Below are 22,323 nucleotides of genomic sequence, written 5' to 3'. Positions count from 1 at the left end.
AAAGCACAGTCACACATAGATTATCTGTAACATAACATTTCTAAAGTGCGTGCAAAAAATGATAATAACCTCAAAAGAACTGTATGTTTCGTTCTTTTTTATGTGAAGCCCCTATAATGATATGGTGATTAATTTTTAATAAGGCGTGACCTTAGATTACTATATTGAGGCCACAAATGACTATACTAAGCCAAAATATACTATATTGAGGCCACAGTTGGTTATGAATTGCTATAGTGAGGCCATAATTTACTACACTGAGGCCATGAATATATTGAGGCCACAAACTACTACACCGAGGCCTCAGTTTACTATATTGAGGCCAAGATTTACTACACTGAGCCCACAAACATATTGAGACGACAAAGGACTATAGTGAGGCCACAAATATCTGTATTTTAAGGCTACAAGTTACTATACTGAGGCCTCAGTTCATTCTACTGAGCCCACAAATGACTACACCGAGACCACACGTTTTTATATTTTGAGGCCACAAATTACTATACCTCGCCCACAACACCCCGAGAATTACTATGAGGCCACAGTTTACTACACTGAGGCCACAATTTACTATATCAAAGCCACAAATTACTACACCGAGGCCTCAGTTTACTATATTGAAGCCACACTTGGCCATGATTTTCTATATTGAGGCCACAATTGACTACACTGAGCCCACGAACATCTTGAGGCCGCAAATTAATATTTTGAGGCCGAGAGTTATGAGAAACTTAATTCGTGGCCTCAATATAGTAACTCGTGGCGGTAGTGTATTAATTCCTGAACGCTCTTTATTAAAAAATAATCCCCATGTAGTTTAGGGGCTCCGTACTTGTAACACTGAGAATACTGTTATTTTTGTCGATATTCAGGTTGAAAACCTGCTCCAACTTCCTCGAGATGACGCGGCTGTTGTGCGCCGCCCTGGCAGAGGCCAGGAACAGTCAGCAACCAGCAGGTAACGTTAAACAAAACTCAAATGTCCTGTTTTAGCTCTGCAGCTGGCAGTAAAAACGTGCTTCTGCTTACTTTTTAAAGACATACAGCCAACGGCTATTTTGCAAACCCCGTGCTGTGACGGCCTTCACCGGTTTGGCTTCAGGTTCGCCTGAACTTCAGCGCAGCGGCTTATGCTTACTAAGCTAACAGTAGCTAAGTTAGCCGCGTCAGTGGTCGTCGAGGCTGCGGTGTTAGCTGCGTAAAGTTAGCGTCCCTGCTGAGCTGCACGATTTGCCTGCAGTTTTAACGAGTAAATTAGCAACAGACAGATTGTCGGACTGTCCGCACACGGCCGGCATGGTTTGGTTAAGCTAAGTGCTCGAAAAAATGTGTCAGAACTGGGCAAGGGAAGCCAGCTTCTTATTCGCCAGTTTTTTTTTCGAATTTTTCCGTTCCACCTTAAATGGTGCAGCAGTTACATTCTGGCGCCTCGAGCACTAGACTGTTACTGCTGCACCGTTTAAGGTGGAACGGAAAATTCGAAGAAGAAGCTGGTGAATAGTCATTCGTGTCAGGTTTCTAGCTAAGTTGCTAGGTTAGTAAGTTTTAACGAATTTAGGTTAACTGTCTAAGTTTTAAAAATGTAACTAACGTTATATCAGACTGTTTTTAGCTTGTAGTTAGTGAGTCAGTCAGTCATCCAGCTAGCAGGCGAGCTAGGCAGCTAACTTGACAGTTGAGATGACATGCATGTGGTTATAGTTGGAGGAAAAGCAGCAAGACCGACAAACGTTCTGTTGTAAAGATTAATGTTAAAGGGGAATTCCACCAGTTTTTTCAAAATTTCTGAATGATTCAGTCTCTCAGATGTGAACAGAGTCATTCAGAGTGGTTTGACGTGAAATTATTCATTGTAGAGGAACTCGTGGTGGTCGATGTCTACCAAACAAATATGGCCAGTTTATTTACTGTCCAAAATCACCAGTGGTCCTGTACCTACATGTGACTTCTGAGTTTTTATATGTAATGTTGATGATGGTAAAATAGTCATAAATCTGAAAATAATACATTTCCTTTGGGAACTGTTTTGCCTTGTGTGTACCCCTTTGCCCTGAATGATTTAAAATAAATGGATTCAAATGAAATTTTACGCCAAAAGCACATCAGTAAAACAGTGGGTCAGACATAAGGCAGCATATGTGTAACCATCAGTACATAACAGTGGGTCAGACATAAGGCAGCATATGTGTAACCGTTTTATGTAGTAACTTTCTGTGAGGGAGCGTTTAGAGGTGGACGTCTGGTTCCTATCACCACCACTGTGAACAGTCTGACTTGGTAAGTTTCTCTTGAACAGAGCATTTCACACCAAACCACTCTGAATGACTTTGTTTACATCTCAATCGTTTAGTTATGTGAAATTTTTGAAAAATGAGTGGAATTCTCCTTTAAGGTAACGTTAGTTAGTTTAGCAGGTTAACTTGGCAGCCTCTCGATTTAACTACACTTCCTGAGAGCACAGCCTTTTGAGCTGTGCTGCTTAGTTAATGGTTAAACTCCACCAAGCCATTAAGCTGGTCAAGTGGGCTATTTCCGTAACAGGACAAGATATGTTATGAAGTACACTCTGAGCAAAACAGCGATCCCAAAAAAAAAAAAAAACTACACACTTAAAAAGATGGTTCTTCAAGTAAAAATAATGGTTCTGTATAGCACCATGAACACTCAAAGAACCATTCGCATCGTGCAATGGTTTTTCAGATTGATGGAGAATGTGTTGTATATGGTTCTATATGAAACCTTTTTGAAAATAGCACCAAAAAGGGTTCTTTTATTGTTCTGACGTCAAGCTTGTCACAATAGCAGAACCTGGTTTGGTGCTATATAGAATCATGGTTCTTTAAAGAGCCCATATCTTACATTTTTCTTGTATTTTAGTTTTATTTCCAGACATTCATGTTGGTTTATGTAGCAAAAACAGTCATGATTCATTTCTACATGACCATTTCCAGCCTCTCATTTATCCCTTAAATTAAACAAGTGGTTTCTGCTACTGTTCCTTTAAGAATTATATATGTAAATGAGTTCTGTTAAATGTAAATTAGTTGGCTGCCATGTACTTTGCCTCATTCAAGAAGCAGCCCACCCTGAAACTTTCTTGGTTTCGTGACATCAAAGTGAATCCAAAATGGGCTTCTTTTACAGCTTATTTTCCGTAGGTGGGCCGTACAGACTGAAGAGTGAATGGTACATTTCTTTATGTGGTTAAGTGGTTCTTTTTCATGATAGACTATCTATTGTACATAGTTCTTTAAATAACCTTGGTTCCATATGGCTGTTATAAGTCATTCAACCTTTATTTGGTACTATATTTAACCCTTTTTGCTAGTGTATATGTAACCATTGGCCACAGAGCCTCTTTTTTAAGGGTGTAGAGGTGGGCAATATGACAGTGTTTATTGTTGTCGTAATCGTTTCTGAGTATGTCATGTGTATCTTCATACTTAAAGGGCTTATACCATGGAAAAACTGTTTTTCACTCACTTTATTAAAATGAAAGAGTCTCTAATGTAGTATGTAAACATTGCTAAAGCTTTCTAAATGTAGTGTTTCATATATGGAAACAAAGATGGAAAAGATGAAATTCATTGTTTTTGTGATGTCATACATCCACCTTTTGGCCCTGCCCAGTCACACTGAAGTTATAAGGAGTGTTTCCGCTTATGCTGCTTTTTGAACAAGGCGCAGTAAAGGGCAGCCAATTATGACAGAGGTCATTTACGTATGTCAGTCATAACAGCACAATAACAAAAATGGCCTGTTTAAGTGAAAGAAATAAAAGAGAGGAATGTGGTCATGTAAAAATGAAATTATGACTGTTTTTGATACATAAATTTGCACAAACTTTACATGTAAGAGGTAACACAAGAAAAATATAGGATGTGGGACATTTTTAAAGAACACTGAACCACTGCATGTTTATTATAAAGAGAGCATAATTAGTGGATTGTGTATAGTAGTGTGTGAACTAAACATACTTATACTCACATATACTTTGAACTAAAGCCATTATACTCATAGAAGTTGTGTGGGGCTATTTACTATTTTGTCTGTAACTTATTAAACGTATTAAGATTAAGTGACCCTTATTAGTCCCACAATGGGCCATCCGTGCAGTGAAACACCTCATACACATTAGTGAATGCACACACACTAGGGGGCAGCGATGGGCAGCCCTATCTGCAGCGCTCAGGGAGCCATTGGGGGGTTAGGTGCCTTGCTCAAGGGCACTTCAGTCATGTACTGACGGCTCAGGGGATCGAACCCGGCGACCTTCCGGTCACTGGGCTGGTTCCCTAACCTCCAGCCCACGACTGGGCGGAAATATCCTGATACATATCATATGTTGTATGTTAGCTAACAAAAATATTTTTCCACTGTTTATTTTACCTGTAGGCATCTGTTGTTCACAGAGTTATGGGTGACATGAAGACACCAGATTTTGATGACCTCCTGGCAGCATTTGATATTCCAGACATTGATGCTAAAGAGGCAATTCAGTCTCACACGAGGGAACCTGATGGCAATCACAGCGAATCCGGTGGTGGTGGAAAGGAGAGAAGTGGAGCTCAGAGACCCACCGCAACTTCAGAGGTCTGTGAAAGTGCTCCTCTAGCTTCTCACGATCCATCTGCGGTCAGTGTTATAGTGAAGAACAGTGTGCCTTCCGATGCATATGTGAGCGAGGAAGAGGAGCAGGAGCGGGAACAGGACATGGCAGGGCAGGTAAGTGATGTCCTGGACGGGGCAAACAGAAGTGGAGGTGGGGCTGTGCTGTCTCACCAGCTTGGACCCAGAGAACACAGCCTGTCACCATCTGACTCTCTTATCCATAATGGATTCAGCGCTGCCTCAGATAGTCTTGCGGAACCGTCCCTGCACTCCAGTCAACCTCTGATGCAGCCCAATGGCCAGCTGTGGTCCCCATGCTCCCCTAAAACGGCCAGTGAAGGTGATGAGAGCAACCACGATGGCAGTCCCTCTAGTCACTCTGTGATCTTTCCGCCTTCTGTGCCTTTACCCATTTCAGCTCCTTCCACAAATTTGGTTGACCTTCTTCCTCCCAAGCTGGATAAAAATGAAGTAGAACATTCTGCTTCTGCTTCTCATGTTGCCCCCTTAGCTCAATCTTTAAACAGCACCTCAAGGACCGGAGTTCCTCATCCTTTGTCTGAAGACGATGAATCTGAACCTGACCTTGGAAGCCCTCCACTCTTGATCCAGGAGAGTCCTGACCTCCAGAGATCGTTGTCTCCCAAGTTTCCACGCAGACATAGGAGATCTAGCGACTTGCAGCCCCCATCTCCGTCGTCTCCAACTTTGCCTGTGAGCAACACCCAAGAAGGAGAGGCTGCTGCTGTAGGCCTAACTCCCTCTGTCACCCTTCAGACACCCCCACAGAGTGGCAGCATCCCCACTTCTGTGATGGAAAAAACTGACCCGCCTAATATGGAGCGATACCCGGAGCACATTATCGAAGAGAGGGATTCCCCTGAAAGCCCTGAGCCAGAAATGCCTGCTTGCCCACCAGCTCCTGCCCAAGGCAGCACCAACGCTGCCAATGCCTCCAGATCTCTGCCCACTGCCCAGCCAGATGAGAAAGAGCCAACAAAGCAGACAGAAGCGGAGTTTCCTGGCAAGGATGAAACTGTGGAGAGTGAGGAAGGTGTACAAGAATGCGGAAATAATTGCGACCCTCATACTCAAAGCAGTGCTGAAAAATCGGAGGAAGGAGCGAAAACAGACATGGAACAACAAGAAACCTCAGAGCCAAAAGCTCTGGCTGTTGCTGCCGGGAATAGCTTGGGCGCCTCCACAGCACCTTCTAGGCCACTCAAAGTTCGAATCAAGGCCGTTAAGACACCTACAGGCAACATCTCACGCACAGTTTCCAGAGCGGCAGCTAAAGGAGCTGCGGCCAGTGCGTCTAAGGGCTCTGACAGCTCTAAGATTCAGCTAGGGGGCCGTAAGATTGTCAACAGGTCTAAGAGATCTGCTCCCGCTACATCGGGACATCCTGCAGTGCTGCCTGTGTCAACGTTGGAAGACGCAAGCACAGCCATGTTGTTCGCAGCTAGCAAGGTACAGAAAGTGGCTGCTACCTTATCATTCTCTAGTGTCACAAAAGCATCAACCCTGCCTTCTGGTTCATCCCCATCCATGTCTTCCTCTGCCTCGGGCATCAATGTCCGGTCCTTGGGTTTGAAAACAGTTTACAGCTCGGCGCCTTCCGCCAAAGCGGCGTCCATTGTGAACAGTTCAGGAGCTGTGATCTCCCGCAGCCAGTCCAGCCTGGTGGAGGCTTTCAACAAGATCCTCAACAGCAAGAACCCACTGCCCAGCTATCAGCCGGACCTCTCCGTTCCACCACCTGCGGAATGGGGTCTAGGAGTTCCTCCCACAGGTTACCGCTGCCTGGAGTGTGGCGATGCTTTTGCCTTGGAGCGCAGCCTGGCTAGACACTACGACCGGCGATCACTGCGAATCGAGGTCACCTGTAATCACTGCTCAAAGCGCTTGGCCTTCTTTAACAAGTGCAGCCTGCTGCTGCATGCACGGGAGCACAAGGAGAAAGGGTTGGTCATGCAGTGCTCTCATCTGGTCATGAGACCTGTCAGCATGGAGCAGATGATTGGCCAGCAGGACACCGTGCCTATAGGTGAGTTGTAGAGATGCAGAACAAACTATTCATTTGTTCTGTGTCTTTTACAGTATTGGCCCCTGCAATGCTGATATCACAGCAGGATGCAATATGGAAATCTAACCAATCAGATTTGGTTGTGTGCTGGAGGTATCTTGACCAAATGTTCCATATGGGTTTCTCTGGGTGTTTTGACGAATCAAGGCATTGACTACTGGCAATTATAATAATATACAGGTACTACTTTTGAATAATGATAGTAATATTTGTTTAGCATTTTTCATGCATAGAAATGCAGCTCAAGGTAGTACTGAACGATTAATTGTTTCTATAGTGACGTTGCAATTTAAGAGTGCAATATTTAAATCACCAGAGCAACAATTTTTTTAAGTTGTAGCCTGCATTATCAAAAACCACTTCAGTTTTGAAAGGAGAAAACCTAATAACAGAGTTGTGTACTGCCTATAGAGTTAGACTGACCTCCATGTGACATCACAACCACAATTTACAGGCTTTCTGGCACACTACATTAAGGGGTCAAGCCTCAAGCCAGAAAAAGTGGCTTTTCAGGTGTTCTTGGTTTTAAAAAAACAGGTCTAAACCCCAGTTTATAGAAAATAATCACAATTTAAATTGCAGTGGCAGTATTTTCGTAGTCAGAAAAATCGCAATAAGATATTTTCTAAGCTCAAGGTGCTTCACAAGTTGTCCAGACTGGTCTTCAACCATCAAGCGCACACTTCGGACGGGATTACATTTACATGGCATCTTCTTTTTACAGTTGCCACTGGGCAGTTTTATTTCCATCCGGATCAAGCATGTCAGTGTTTTTCTGTCTACTCCTCTGAGAATATTACAAGCCTCATTACCTACCATTTTAACTGGACTTGGCAGTGGTCTGATAATATTAGTCCTGTCCAGATACACATCTCTGTGTTTTTCCCCACTGCTACTCGCCGTATTTAGTCTTCAAGCACATGTATCCATATTAAATGCTACCTGAATCGAAGTACAGTGGCTGCATTAGATCAGCCTCCCATTTACTTATCCTCTATACGCGCAGAGCATTAGCAGGAGAAGAAAGAAAATGGAAACATGAGGTCCTGCAGGCCGATTGAATTAGAGATTATAATGGCACCTCCGTCAAAAGTGAATATCTGGGTTTGTAGAAAATACAACGCAATAGAAATTTGCTTGTCATGGTGTAACTTTTTTACGCAAGAGTTTTACACGAGCAGACATTAAAAAAAAAAACGGCCTTTTTTCCCTCCTACTGGTTAACAATAAGTGGTTGTTTCTGTGCAAAGTGATATTTTTTACACCTGCAGTAATTGCTTATCTAAATTAATTGCTGTGCTCTTTATCTGCTCTCTTTGACAGGTGTGCTCTCCCCATCTCTACTGGCTTGCTCGTCTTTACCTGCAGCTAAAGAGGAAACCTCTGGCCAGCCTGGAATCTTTGATAAAAGGTAATAACGGACCACTCTGACCTGCAGTTTTTGTACATGGACCGTTCTGAATGGTGAATGGTGAATGGTCCATATACAAACTGCAGTCCCTCAGTGACCCACAATGAATTATTCAGACCATAAATATTTACAAGAATCTTTAAGATTTATTTAAACCTAGGGCATTTACATGGATAGTAATAAGCTAAATATATACAAAATCATTATTTATAAGACACTTTGATTTGGGAGGTGTCTGTCCCAAACTCTAACCCCTAAATTTACACTTGTGAAAATATTTTTTATTTTTCCAAGTGAAGTTGGAATATTTACATATTATTGTTATTATTATTATTATTAAATAAAAAAAATACTCTTCCACAATTTCCTGTCACTACCAAAACAGTTTTAGTCCATAGATAGAACCTTTTTTTTAGCCACACCCCTGCATTTTAGAGCAGGAAGTGGGACTGCATCCATGTCCCTCATGGCCACATAGTGAGCAATTAGATCTCATTGTTTCGTGTCCCAAAATCTGCAAATCAGTGTGAAACATTAATTGTCAAACACATATTTTCTGCAGTTAAGTAAACTTGAAAAATATCATGATTTCCTGTGTGTACAACTGTTCAAAGCTGTTTGCTAGTCATGTTCTGACGATTGTTTTTCAGTTCTGCTCAACATTAGCTAAAATTTTCACTTAGCAAAAATGTGTCAGGTTGTGCCCAGTTCAGCACTACTTCTTAATGAAGTGTCAGGATTTTGTGAAAGACTACCAAACTGCTGTCATGCTGTTTGTGCTATTTTGATGTGCTGGTTGTGCTGCAGGTGCCCGGAGTGCAAAAGTCCATTCAGCTCTATAGAAGAGCTAGCTACACACTTCCAGGAAGTTGATCCCAGTGGCTCAGACACAGTAAGCATGTACAGTGTACGCACAATCGTGTTATTTTATGATTGATTATATTGTTTTTCCAACAAAAGATCCCTAAATTATTAACCTATTAAACATTAACATATTAAATAACCCACGGAAACAATAGTTCATCCAGTGCTACCCATAAAAACATTTTATTTAATCTCTGATCAATTTTACATAATAAAATTTCTGATAAACAACAGTTCCTTTTTGAATAGAGGTTAGATTAAGGTAGATTTATCACTGAAGTTTATCAGTTGTTTGTATGAGAGCTCAACAGGCAGTTGGTTCCAATATATACGTGCAGCTGCAACTATCAAATATTTACAATTTTCACATATTCCATTAAACATTATTATGAATACTGTAGGAAAAGAATAAGGAAAGCTATGTGTTTCACTTTAGTGATTAAATAGAAAAACATTTTTAAAGTTTATCAGTATATATTACTGTTAAGTTTATTTACTGATATAATTATGAAACAACAAGGTAATAGAGTAAAACATGAAGTTTAGGGTGGAGCATGAAATGTTGAATAAAATAGTTTTGATAATATTTTTTTTTTAATGTGGCACTAGTGTTACTTTTTTGTCAGTTCCAACTTGTGATCAGGGTGGTTCGTAATATGTCTGAAGTAATATGTTTTTGCCATATTGTCCACCTCTTCTGTCCCGGTAACCTTTGAATATCTGTGTTGCAGAGCTGTATGCAGTGTTCTCCTCCGATGCCTCTGTGGAACTCCTGCAGTGCTGCTGCTCACCAGCGGATTCACCAGAAGCTGCCCCCTCTCGTCTGTCCCGAGTGTGGCCTTGTCTTCCTGTCCAAAAACTTAAGCTCTCACGTGAGGCACACCTGCCTGCACTACACGCGGCAGCTCGGATACAGGTACACGTTGTTACGACCCGGTCTGGGGTCAAGTCAGAAAGGAATGGTGTGGTGCGAAATGTATGCTTATTAATGTTTGTTTAATGTCTAATAATGAGACAAAATCAACAAATGGTAAAAGGTTCTTAACAGCAAATCCAAAGTGTATTACGTAAACAGCAGTTACACCAGGGGTCGGCAACATGTGACTCCACAGCAGAATTAGATTTTTAGGGAAAAAATAAAACAATCCTCCCGTTCAGTAAAATAAAGCTCTGCTGATCGTTCAACACAGTTTTAACAATAAATGATCTTAACGATCTTGAGTTAATGTATAACTGCTAATTCACTCTTTAACCCTGAAGGTTGGCGCGCAGGCTGCTGGTTCACCCGTTCCACCTTAAATGGTGTAGCAGTTACATTCTGGTGCCTCAGGCGCCATTTAGGGTAAACGGGAAATTTCAAATAAGAAGTTGACTTCAGTCTTGTAAAAAATCAAACAATGAGATGCATTTTACAAGAAATTATTCTACTTTTGCGGAAAGGTTTCCTGCCGGAGATGCGAGAAGCTGAGCTAAAGATTAAAGTCTGCGTTTTTGTTTATGTTTTTTAGCCTATACATCAGCACATACTGAGACATATTTTCAGCCAAGATGGTAAACGTCAATAAAGTGGACATAAAATGTTGTGACTTCCAAAGTCGTTTGATTTTTGTTGAAAGGGCAACATGACTCTTCTTAACATTTCGGTTGCCGATCCTTGAGTTAGACCCTCAGGTTTGGCCAAAGCCAAAACAACAAACAAAAGCCTCACTAACTCCAAGAGACACTAACTAACCTCAGCCAAACAAAATAATAAACAAAAAGCAAACAGCTTCCTGACGAACACAGAACACAAAACCCAAATAAAATGGCAGCCAGGTCCTACACCTAACCCGATTTATAAAATTACACAAAGAAGGGACTGTGTATGAAAATAAACAGGCAAACAGGTTTGAGTGGGCTGGACTGAATAAAAGTCAAAACAAAGCAGAGTCAAAAGGCCAAACAGTCAATTGAGCAAAAAAAAACGACCAAGCCAAAGCAAGTGGGCGAAAAGCTGGCAGTGGATCCGAGGAGGCCTCTTTTGTTCTTTCCCTCCGTTAATGATGTAATAAGCAGCTTGAAGATGGATTGCAGTATGGACAGGAACGAGTGGTGAGAGCAGAAGACCTGGACTGGATCATGGAATGACATGATAATGGAGACAGAACAGGAGCAATACAAACAGAGCAGAGTGTAACTCTCACTTCTATAAGTGTGAATCCCATACATGGATTTACAATAATCAGCTCAACCTAAATAACATCTGGAGTTGGCACAAACAATCATACAAGCACTGCTGTGCCTGATCCACTTGTAGCAGTGCAACACACACTAACACACCACCACCATGTCAGTGTTACTGCAGTGCTGAGAATGATGCACCCAAAGAATACCTGCTCTGTGGTGGTCCTGTGGGGGTCTTGACTATTGAAGAACACCTTTTTCACCTTTTCACCTTTTTTTTTACCTTTTTTCACTGGAAGACAGATTTTTCAGATGAACTTTCATGCGTGCTGTGAATCTCCCGTTCTACCACATCACCAAGGTGTTCTTTTGGATTCAGATCCGGTGACTAGGAAGGCCACCGAAGAACGCAGAACTCATTGTCTTGTTCATGAAACCAGTTTGAGATGACTTTTGCTTTGTGTCATGGCGTATTATCATGCTGGAAGTATCCATTATAAGATGCACAAGGCCATGAAGAGATGCACATGGTCAGCAAAGTGTTCAAGAAAACATTCCCCACACCATTGTACCACCTCCACCAGCCTGGACTGCTGACACAAGGCAAGCTGGGTTCTTGGATTCATGCTGTTGGTGCCAAATTCTGATCCTACCATCTGTGTGGCTCAGCAGAAATCCAGATTCATCAGACCAGGCTATTTCCAGTCTTCAGCTGTACAGTTTTGCTGAGCCTGTGCCCACTGCAGCCTCAGCTTTCTGTTTTTGGCTGCCAGAAGTGGAACCCGACATGGTCTTCTGCTGTTGTAGCCCATCCACCTCAAAGTTTAACCTGTTGTGCATTCTGAGATGCTTTTATGCTCACAGTTATACAAGGTGGTTATCTGAGTTGCTGTAGCCTTTCTGTCAGCTCAAACCAGTCTGGACATTCTTCGTTGACGCCCCTCATCAGCAAGGGGTTTCTGTTTGCCAAACTGCCATTCACTGGGTGTTTTTTCTTTATTGCACCCTTTTGAGTAACTCTAGAGACTGTTGTGCTTGAAAATTCCAAGTGATTAGCAGTTTTAGAAATACTCAAACCAGCCCGTCTGACACCAACAATTATGCCACGGTCAAAACCTGAGATCATGTTTTTTTCCTCATTCTGATGGTTGTTGTGAACCTTACCTGAAGCTGCTGGCCTGTATCTGCATGACTTTATTCACTGTACTGCTGCCACATGATTAGATAATTGCATGAATCAGTAGGTGTCAGGTGTTCCTAGTGAAGTGCTCAGTGAGTGTACATGTGAAAGCAGTATCTGTTTGTTAGCTGGCCCTCTTCAGCGCCAGGGTTCCTTCATTTCTTTGTCTCTGCAGGTGTGCCTGTTGTCAGCTGGTGTTTGGAGGTGTGAACAGTTTGAATGCAGTGAAAAATCACATGCAGACAGCTCATTGTGAAGTCTTCCATAAATGCCCTGCCTGCCCCATGGCCTTCAAATCTGCCCCCAGCGCTGAAGTCCACTCTACGGCCCAGCACCCCTCTCTCACAGGCGCGGCCAAACAGTCCAAGTGGGTGTCAAATGCAAATATACCGGTCTAGTTTATGTTGTAGGTGTTTTGTATTAGGAGTCTAATGTGTAATGTAATGTTTTTCTCACCCTTTTTATACAGGGAGATCTACAAATGCGTCTTGTGTCAGACGGTTTTTACCCAGAAGGCTCTGCTCAACGTCCATTTTGACACTCATTTGGCAAAGCAGAAGGTTCATGTGTTTAAATGTCCTGACTGCAACAAGCTGTTCACTCAGAGAGGTTCACTCCTGGCACATGTGAAGGTAAGGCTTTTATTTTCTTCACAGGTTTGATTGTGTTCAGGAAGAACTGCGTTATCTTGGGTGTTCTACACTAGGAGGTGGCAAAATGATGTTATCATGCTAAATTATGTCTACATAGTCTTTTCTGAGAATATTATAGGGATTATCAGTACTTCTAAAACATTGAACTGTATGTATATATGAATGTGATACAGGTTTAGATTTAGATCTGTTATAGAGAGCCTGTAAACATACAGTAGCTGCAGTAGCTGAATGGATGTCAGTTCTTTAACCTGCTTTTTTGTTTATTTTATTAACTAAATTGTTTTATTAAATTGTTTTTGACCTTCTGTTCCCTTTATATATTTGAAAATATTTTACTTTTACTTTTTAAATGCAAACATCATATCTGTCGCTCTAGTATACCCATTTTTATATCCTGAGAAGCTTATTCATTAGCTGAAGAGGTTAGGCTTTGTTCACACAGCAGGTAAAAGTGGCCCAAATCCGATCTTTTTCCTCATATGTGACACAGATGTGTCATCTGTGTAAGTGTGAACAGCAAAAAATACATTCTGACAATCTGATATTTTCAGTTCCGGTTTGAGACGCTTTCATATGTTGTGCTGAAATCCAATCGGATGTGCGTATCCAATATGTGGCAATGCGACTCATCATGAGTCTGAATTGCCAGATCGGAATTCATACAACTTTTACGGCAGTCCAACTCATTATAATTTCGCGCTGCTGAGACCTAATAAACGTTTAGGCTGATGTTTTTGTACCAAAAAATTTGAAGAGACTTACTGCAACCGCTCTGTGTTCGAAGAGATTTAGAAAAAAATGGCCTAACGCGGCCGGAGGAGACCGAGGCTGCAGCGTCAAAGAAAAGTCTGAAAGCAAAGTTTAAAGAATCCAAGGACACGAATTGAAGAAGTGACCGCGCCCTTTTTACGGCAAGCTCGAACACGTTCTGGGTAAGGAGCCCAGCTGTCAGTCAACGAAGCTTCATGATGGCTCCTGTGATGCTGGCGAAGATGAAGCTGAACCTCCGGGAGCGACTGGTGTTCGTTCATCGTCCTGATTGTTTACCTCCGGATGAGCCACGTGAAGCAACGTGAAACATTGTTCTTTTGCACATGCGGGTCGGTTTAGGAGCTGATCTCTACAGACTGATGTCGCATACAGGTCACATTTAAAAGACATTGTGAGCAGCCAAACAAAAAAAAATCTGATTTGATGAGAAAATCAGATTTGGGCCACTTTTACCTGCTGTGTAACTGTAGCCTTAGTTGGGTGTGCTGGGAGGAGAGAAAAACTGAAATTTGTAGTGCATTTGAGGAACAGCAGTGCTAGGAACACTGAAGTAAACATCTTGGTCTAAGAAAAACACTGGAATCAACAATCAATGTCACAATACTTTCCCAAAGTTCCTACTAATAAGGTTTATTAACTTCTGCCTCTGCTACTTCATGCTGAAGTAATGTCCTAGTAACCTGTGATAGTTTGTTTCGAATTGACTGTTTTATACTGTTTTCGTATTAAAGTTACACCAAGGAGAAGCTTTGGTTTATGTATGTTTTATACTGGCGATATATTAAAGTGTTTTTCATTCTTCTGTTAATTTCTATTGTTGTCCCTCTGCTCTGTCTTCAGGCTTCTCACAGAAACCTGAGCGATGTATCAGCTCAGAAAAGCATGGTGAAGATGGAGAGCTCCGATGGGGAGGAGTGGAGGAGAGAAGAGGAGGAAGCTGGGGAGAGAGATGGAGATCCAGGAGAGAATGAGCACTTTACTATGCCCAGCGTCCAAACGTGGAGCTGCTCAGAATGTCAGATACGCTACACCGATAAAGACAGCTATATCGCCCATATGGCCAAACAGCATGGAAAGGTCAGCAGAACTGCAGCCATGTTTAGTAGGAAGAGGTCGCAGTCAGATAATGGAGTTTCAGCTGCAGCTCCAGCAATTTTCAACATAAACTATTTCAACATAAAATATTACTGTACACTCTACTAAAAATTATGGTTCTTCAAGGGTTCTTTAGTAAAGGTTCTATATGGAACCGTAAAACACTCAAAGAACCTTTTGCATGATCAAAGCCTTCTTTGCATTGATAAATTGTTCTTCAGATTGATGGAGAATGTACTGTAGATGGTTCTATATAGAACTATAATACTATGTCAAGCAATAACAATAGAACAACCCTTTTTGATGCTATGTGGAACCCTTTTCTTTACTGAAGAACCCTTGGAGAACCCTTTTGTACTCTGTGAAACCCAAATTACAAATCCGCAGTAGATACTGCGGCATAAAATTTACACCAAGAAAGGCAATCAATCTAAAGTCTTTAGGATAATCAGGTGAATGCTAACCATCTCTTAGCTAGTGTGGTTAGCCTATTCATTTGAAACCTATTTGACCGTGTACCTTTTTTCCCTGGAAAACAGTGAATTTCTTAAGAGTTAGCTTTTTTGCGACACTTCTCATGTGCTATAGCTAAGTTTTGTACTATCTACTGTGCAACGAGATTATCGTCTGGTGTGCAGTATGCTTTAGCCCTTTAGCCAGCTGCAGTAGTCTTTCTATGCTTCATTCATTGAACTAAACAGGTTAGAAACTAACCAAAATGGAAGACACTGGCTCTATACTGCCCCCTGGTGGAAAAGAGAGTTCAGACATCTCATGCTTCTTAACTATAAGATATCCCTTTATTAGTCCCACAGCTGGGGAAATTCACTGTGCTACAGCAGCAAAGGGACAAGGCACTCAAGAAAAAGTAGTATTAGGACAAGAATTAATCAGCAAGGTGTTACTCTTATTAATTACTTAACAAGTAATGGTTTGTTACTTATTACCGTATAAACAATATATATAAAATACTACAAATAAAAAATATAAACCATATTCTTCACAGTATTAACAATGTAAGTTTTATAAATTAAAGAGCAAAAAATCTTTACACTATAAGCAAAAATTCTAAGAAAACTATCTGAAGACATGTCTGAGAATGAGAATGTATAGTGTTAGGCTAAAGCTAAATTGCTTATCAGATATTCTAATTTACTGTTCCATATTTTTCTGTTAAACGCTTTTTAACTGGTTTTGGTTAGTAAAGATACCCCTCTCCTGTTATTTTCATAATGATAGACAAAAGAATAACATCAGAAATAAGGAAAGGAATAAGATTACATTATTTGAAAGATGTCACATGGTTATTAGTGGTTGTGTATTTTAACACCCACTTGATTATAATAGCTTTCCTTTCCAGCATAAACAGACCAGTGTCTTTGTCGTCACTAAGGGATGGGGCATCCTGTTCCATTTTTACAGTTTCATGACTGAAAATTTGAAAATTATGACTCCTTACTTAAAAAAAGAACAGTAAACTCACTGACCAAACTCACACGATAGAAACTGTTGTAGTTACTGAATTCCTTAAAATTCAGCTGTTACTCTAACAATACTAATTTCTACCCTTGAAGAACGAATTCTATAGATTCACAGCTTAATTTACCCAACTGAACAATTCATAAAGATGCTTTAAAAAATAGTTTCTCTTAAATGTTTACTGGCAGAATTCGGCAACGTCCCAATGGCTTCTATTGTAAATGTGTTTTCAGTCAGTAGATTTCTGTTCTTTTCTAAGCACAGGGAAACAAATCAGAGTTACTGGTTGTGGTAACAGGTACATATACAGTAAACAGAGATTAAACTGAGAAATGCTGGAGTTTTCCTTTAATAGAGAAAGTATGAAAGTGCTGCTCTCTACACTGACATTAAATGAATGAACTAAAAAACCTATTTTTTGCTGAATGTTGTTACATGAAAAGGAGCTGAAGAGGTTTCCCTGCACTCTCTGCGAAGGCTCGTTCTCTTCCTCCTCGAGTCTGAGACGGCACATGAGGATCAAACACAAAGGCATCAAACGATCTTTCCAGTGCCAGTGAGTGCAATTTAGTCCAAAGCTGCTCTTTACAGTGTATCAGGGATGGAATTCAAAGTCAGTGTGATCACTTTGTGCCTTATGATGTTGTTTTTCTTCCTGTGTGCTTTTAGGCTGTGTCCCCAAGGCAGAAAGACGTTCAGCAGTAAGCTGATCCTAGAGAAACATATGCAAATTCATCACAAAGGACAAAGAGGAGCAACCGCTCAGAGACAGGTCAGAGCTCATACACACAGGGAAATGTATCGCTAGACCTGTGAGGTCGTAATTGACTTTAACCTTTTGCTGTGCACAGTCACAGATTTTTTTTTTCCCCCCCCGCACACTTCTGTATAAGGTGGAAATTACACTGTAAATATACTTAGCAAAGCATAATGCCAGTTTTTTGAAGTTTAACTGTCCAATGTGGATGGAGGAAGATAATCGATTCTTTACAGGAATCACGATTCTCTCTTGAAAGATTCTGAATAGGTTCATATACTTTCATAATCAGATTATTTTTGGGATCTCTGCGTTTCACCTGCTGTAGTATTCACATGCAGTCAGACACTGTGGTGCAGCCTGCCCACATCTTGCCCACATTTGCATTCACAAATTTCATGTGTATGAAGGCAAAGGCAAGGCAAGTTTATTTCTATAGCACCTTTCATACACTACGGCCATTCAAAGTGCTTTACAAAGAGAATACAACGGTAATTCAGTTTACATTTTAAAAAAATTTAAAGGAATGCAAATTAAAAACACAATTAAAAGAATAGATTTAAAAGAGAAGAAATTAAACATTAAATTAAAAATCTAATTAAAAATTTAGTTAATGAAAATAAAGTGCCATTAGGAGAGAATTGTAGTAGAGCTAAAAGTGTTTTAAACTGAGCTGAAAGCTTCTCAAATAGGAAAGTTTTCAGCCCGTATGTAAAAGTGTCCAGTGTTGGGGCTCTTCTAATGCTTTCTGTTGACTTGTTCCTAATGATCTAAGAGTTCTGCTAGGCTCATATCGCTGCAGCATATCGGATAAATGCGTTGGTTCTGGACCGTTAAGCTATCTATAGACAAGTAAAACAGAAAGGTAATAGGTAAGACAAGTAAAATTACTGATAGCCAGTGTAAGGATTTAAGAAGGAGAGTGATGTGTTCCCTTCTTTTACTCCTAGTGAGACTCTGGCAGCTGCATTTTGAATCATCTGAAGCTGTTTGTCTTTTTTGGGAGTCCAGTTAGGAGACCATTACAGTGATTAATCCCGCTAGAGATAAAGGCGTGGACGAGCTTCTCCAGGTCTGCTTTAGTCAGAGAATCTCTGATCTTGTTGATGTTTTTAAGGTGATAAAAACTGGTTTAGTAACTGTTCTGACATGACTAAAACGAAGATCAGAGTCCATTAGTACACCAAGGTTACATACTAGTTATTTAGATTTTAGGGCTCTCAAATCCAGGGAGGCAGCTAGTCTATGCCTCTCATTGCTATTCGCAAATAAAATAATCTCAGTTTTATCTTTATTTGACTGCAGAAAATTCTTTTCAATCCAGTTAGTGATGAGCTCAAAGCACTTACAAAGTGAGTCAAGGGTACCATAGTTGTTTGGGGAGAGGGCCAAGTATATCTGAGCATCATCTGCATAGCTTTAGGAAGATATGCTATAGTCTTGTAGGACCTGGCGAAGAGGAAGCATGTCTAAATTAAAAAAGAGTGGCCCAAGAATTGAACCCTAGGGGACACCACAGGTCACCGGCACACTCTCAGACACATTATTTTCTTTCTTTTTTTTATTTTTATTTTTCCAAGGCCCGAAACATGAACTTACTCAGGTTTAAGATGTCTGTACTCACAGATTGCTGACAGTTACATAGTTTATCAGTTATCAGTTATGTTAGTTTGTAGTCAGCTACGCTTTATAGTCCCACAGGACCACCACAGTGCAGGTATTATTTGTGTGGTTGATCATTCTCAGCACTGCAGTGGCACTGACGTGGTGGTGGTGTGTTAGTGTGTGTTGCGCTGGTACGAGTGATCAGACACATCAGTGCTGCTGGAGTTTTTAAACGCTCTGTCCACTCACTGTCCACTCTTTTAGACACTCCTACCATGTTAATCCACCTCGTAGATGTAAGGTCAGAGACAGTAGCTCATCTGTTACTGCACAGTTTGTGTTGGTCATCCTCTAGTCCTTCATCAGTGGTCCCAGACGCTGCCCACAGGACGCTGTTGGCTGGATTTTGGTTCTCAGTTCAGCAGCAACACTGAGGTGTTTTAAAAAAAACTCTTTTCCTCTCCTCAGGTGCGTTCTCGTTTGACTGATCCTGCTGACAGCTCATCCGAGCAGGACAGTGCCCTCAGCGCTGTGACCGTAGGCTCTGCAGAAGAGGACGAGGGTCGCCGGAATGGCAGGGCAGGTTCCGTTCCGGGCCGGGAGGGGGATGGTTTCCGCTGCACGCCATGCGGCTTGGTGTGCGAGGATAAGGAGGAGTTCCTACAGCACATCCAGAGTCACCGTGGCGGTGAAGGCGGAGCCTTTCAGTGTCAGCTATGCGGGGCTTGTTTTGCCTCAAGCCCCTCACTTAGTCGCCATCACTTCATCAGCCACCGCATGCGTGAAACTAAGCACGCTCGCACGCCCAGGGGCCACGGAGACAATCACCACGGTAATGTGAGCCCTGCCCCCACTGACCCTTGTCCAGGGTCACCGTCTCAGGCGGAGGAAGGAGAAGGCAAGCTGATCTGCAAAGTGTGCGGACGTCATTTCAGCAAGGCCGCCGACCTCAGCACACACTTCAGAACTCATGGCATGGCCTTCATCACCGCCTACAAAACGGACAAGCCGGCTTGAGACGGATCGGAGGGATTACAGAAGCCGTTGATACTGTAGTTTTAAATGTGAAGTCCTACTGAGCTCGTGTTTAAAGCGATAGTTTGGGGGTAAAAAATTAAAGCTGCACAATTTTTCTCTCACGCAGAATCATTTAGGCCTGCGCTCGGTGACAGTTAACCGACCTACCATGGTGACACTAACATTTACGACTAGTTTAAAAAAAAAAAAATATATTGATTTATTAATTGATATCTTGCAAATCAGAGTAGGACACTAATGTTCACATGAACTTAGTGTTGATAACCTTGTTCTAGAAACTAGCAGGCAGATATCATCCCCGCAAAAAGCCATTCAAGGAGGGTTGGGGGGTGTCTGCTGTCTTACAACTGGACATCAGACAAAAAGGCATCAGGTTGAGCAGCCACAGATGGATGTCTTAAAACGGTAAAGTTCGTGATACCATTCTTCATTACTAGATTACAGTTTTGTGGCCACAGTAAAGATGACCACATACTACATCCACAACTTTTACTCGATTAAACCTCAACTTTCAAGCCGTTGCTGTGTTCCCTATCTGCGGCAGTGCTAGGAACCATCACAAAGTTACCAGAAATGGTGTGAACACTGTGTAAATAAAAAAAAATCAAAAGGTACAGCAAAGATAAGGAAATGTCACCCAACCCTGAACAAGGAAAAACTGTTTACTGCAGTTATTTTCCACTCGGTTACCCAAATAAGAGGGTTCTGTTACCAGCGCAGGCCTGCAGTCGCAAAGACATTCAGCTGTACACTGTCGCTACGAGGCTAATGTAGCTAACAAGTAGTAGAAGCTTATAGGCCACCAGATAGCATAGTGTAAAGCGCATGCCTCAATTATCACATGCCTGCCTCAGTCCACATTGAGTTGTGAAGTAAATTCAGACTTGATTATGTGGTTTATAACACTGTCTGAACTATAAAACTGACAATAGTAAAGACAACGTTCTGCTACACTCTTAAAAACCGATGGTTCTTCTATGGTTCTTTAGTAAAGAAAATGGTTCTACATAGAACCATGAACACTCGAAGAAACCTTTGCATGATTAAAGGGCTCTTTGCATCATGAAATTGCTCTTCAGACTGATGGAGAAGGTACTTTAGATGGTTCTATATATAACCTTTTTGAAAGGGGTTCTATATAGCACCCAAAAGGGTTCTTCTATTGTTATGATATTAAGCTTGTGACAATAGAAGAACCCTTTTGGGTGTTATATAGAACCCTTTTCAAAAAGGTTCTATATAGAACCATCTATAGCATATTCATTCGCATTTTCCATCAATCCAAAGAACACTTTCATGATGCAAAGAGCCCTTTTTTTATGCAAAGGGTTTGTTGAGTGTTCATGGTTTTATATAGAACCATTTTCTTTACTAAAGAACCCTTAAAGCACCATCTTTTTTAAGAATGTATGGTTCTTTAATAAAGAAAATGGTTCCGTATAGAACCATGAACACTCAAAGAACCCGTTGCATGATTAAAGGGTCCTTTGTCGGAAAATGTGCACGAATGTGCTGCAGACGGTTCTATAGAGAACCTTTTTGAAAATGGTTTTATATAGCACCCAAAAGGCTTCTTCTATTCTTACAAGCTTGACGTCGTAGCAATAGAAGAACCCTTTTGGCTGCTATATAGAACCCTATATATAGAACCATCTAAAGCACCTTCTCCATCAGTCTGAAGAACCCTTTCATCATGCACAGGACCCTTTCATTATACAAAGAGCTCTTGAGTGTTTATGGTCCTAGTCAGAACCATTTTCTTTACTAAAGAACCCTTGAAGAACCATCTTTTTTAAGAGGGTAATTTTAAGTAAGCAGCATCTTTTTCCCATGTTTTTATATAACACTGTTGTTTGAGACGAGTGATGTAGCTGTGCAGTTTACACAGTGCTGAATGGGGGGATACAAGCTTCTCTTGCTATATTAGCTATTTACTTCTTGCAGAACTAATGAAAGAAATTTCAGACACAGCTGATCAAGTGAGAGGAACATTGTGTAATTTAAGTCTGTTTGCCAGCGCCAGCTTTGTACTGTATATGTGTTCTTACGTGCCTTAAACACTCCATGTCCAGACTAACAATAGTAGCTCAGCTTATCCAGGTCTGAAGGCTTTGCAGCAAGAGTTCTAACCAATGCTTGTTTCGTCTGATGTGTTTTTCTGCTTTTAAGGTGGCAGTAGGAGGGTGTGGGAGGCGGATCATGGGTTAGTCTCGCAGGGCCAGACATGATCTCGTAGCGAGAAAACACATGTGGGGACAACTTGAACTTTTGGTGCTGGATTGTGGCTGCTAACAAAGGTACACCCACTCTAAAACCCACCCCAAATTCCTTTAGTCCGCGCTATTTAAACATCTGGAGTACAGTCGATAAAGAGCAAGCTAGCCATCCAAACGCTGTTATAAGCAAACGGAACTGTTTTTCCTCTGAAAGAGGTGGTTTATTTGTACCACATGTCATGTGTTCTCCGCATACGGCTTACCTCCATGTGCTTATGGGAGTTTATGGGGGGTATTTTCAGCCATGCTAACCTGACATCCATGAGCTAATGTCAGCTTGTTGTCCATCTGAGAGTGAGTGTGTTTACATGCACTTAATAATCCTTTAACT

General features: G+C 41.3%; 1 protein-coding gene across 2 annotated transcripts; it reads left to right on the top strand.

Moving 5' to 3' along the window:
• Nucleotides 1-878: 878 nt before the first annotated feature.
• znf687a (zinc finger protein 687a) lies at nt 879-20,733 on the top strand. 2 transcript variants are annotated; one of them, XM_036594426.1, is made up of 11 exons: nt 879-958; nt 4,413-6,658; nt 8,021-8,108; nt 8,916-9,000; nt 9,704-9,888; nt 12,491-12,682; nt 12,785-12,947; nt 14,583-14,819; nt 16,760-16,872; nt 16,986-17,088; nt 19,147-19,695. In XM_036594426.1, exons 2-11 carry the CDS (start codon nt 4,417-4,419, stop codon nt 19,693-19,695), a joined length of 3,957 nt encoding a protein of 1,318 aa, XP_036450319.1. In that variant the 5' UTR covers nt 879-958; nt 4,413-4,416. The 2 variants fall into 2 exon arrangements, with proteins under 2 accessions (XP_036450319.1, XP_036450329.1); XM_036594436.1 differs by having other exon boundaries at nt 921-958; nt 4,396-6,658; nt 19,147-20,733.
• The last annotated feature ends 1,590 nt before the right edge of the window (nt 20,734-22,323 follow it).

The sequence above is a fragment of the Colossoma macropomum genome, unplaced genomic scaffold (genome assembly GCF_904425465.1).
Source record: "Colossoma macropomum unplaced genomic scaffold, Colossoma_macropomum, whole genome shotgun sequence".
Lineage (NCBI taxonomy): Eukaryota > Metazoa > Chordata > Actinopteri > Characiformes > Serrasalmidae > Colossoma > Colossoma macropomum.
Note: the sequence above shows the minus strand (reverse complement) of the source record. Positions and strands in the feature narration are given on the sequence as shown.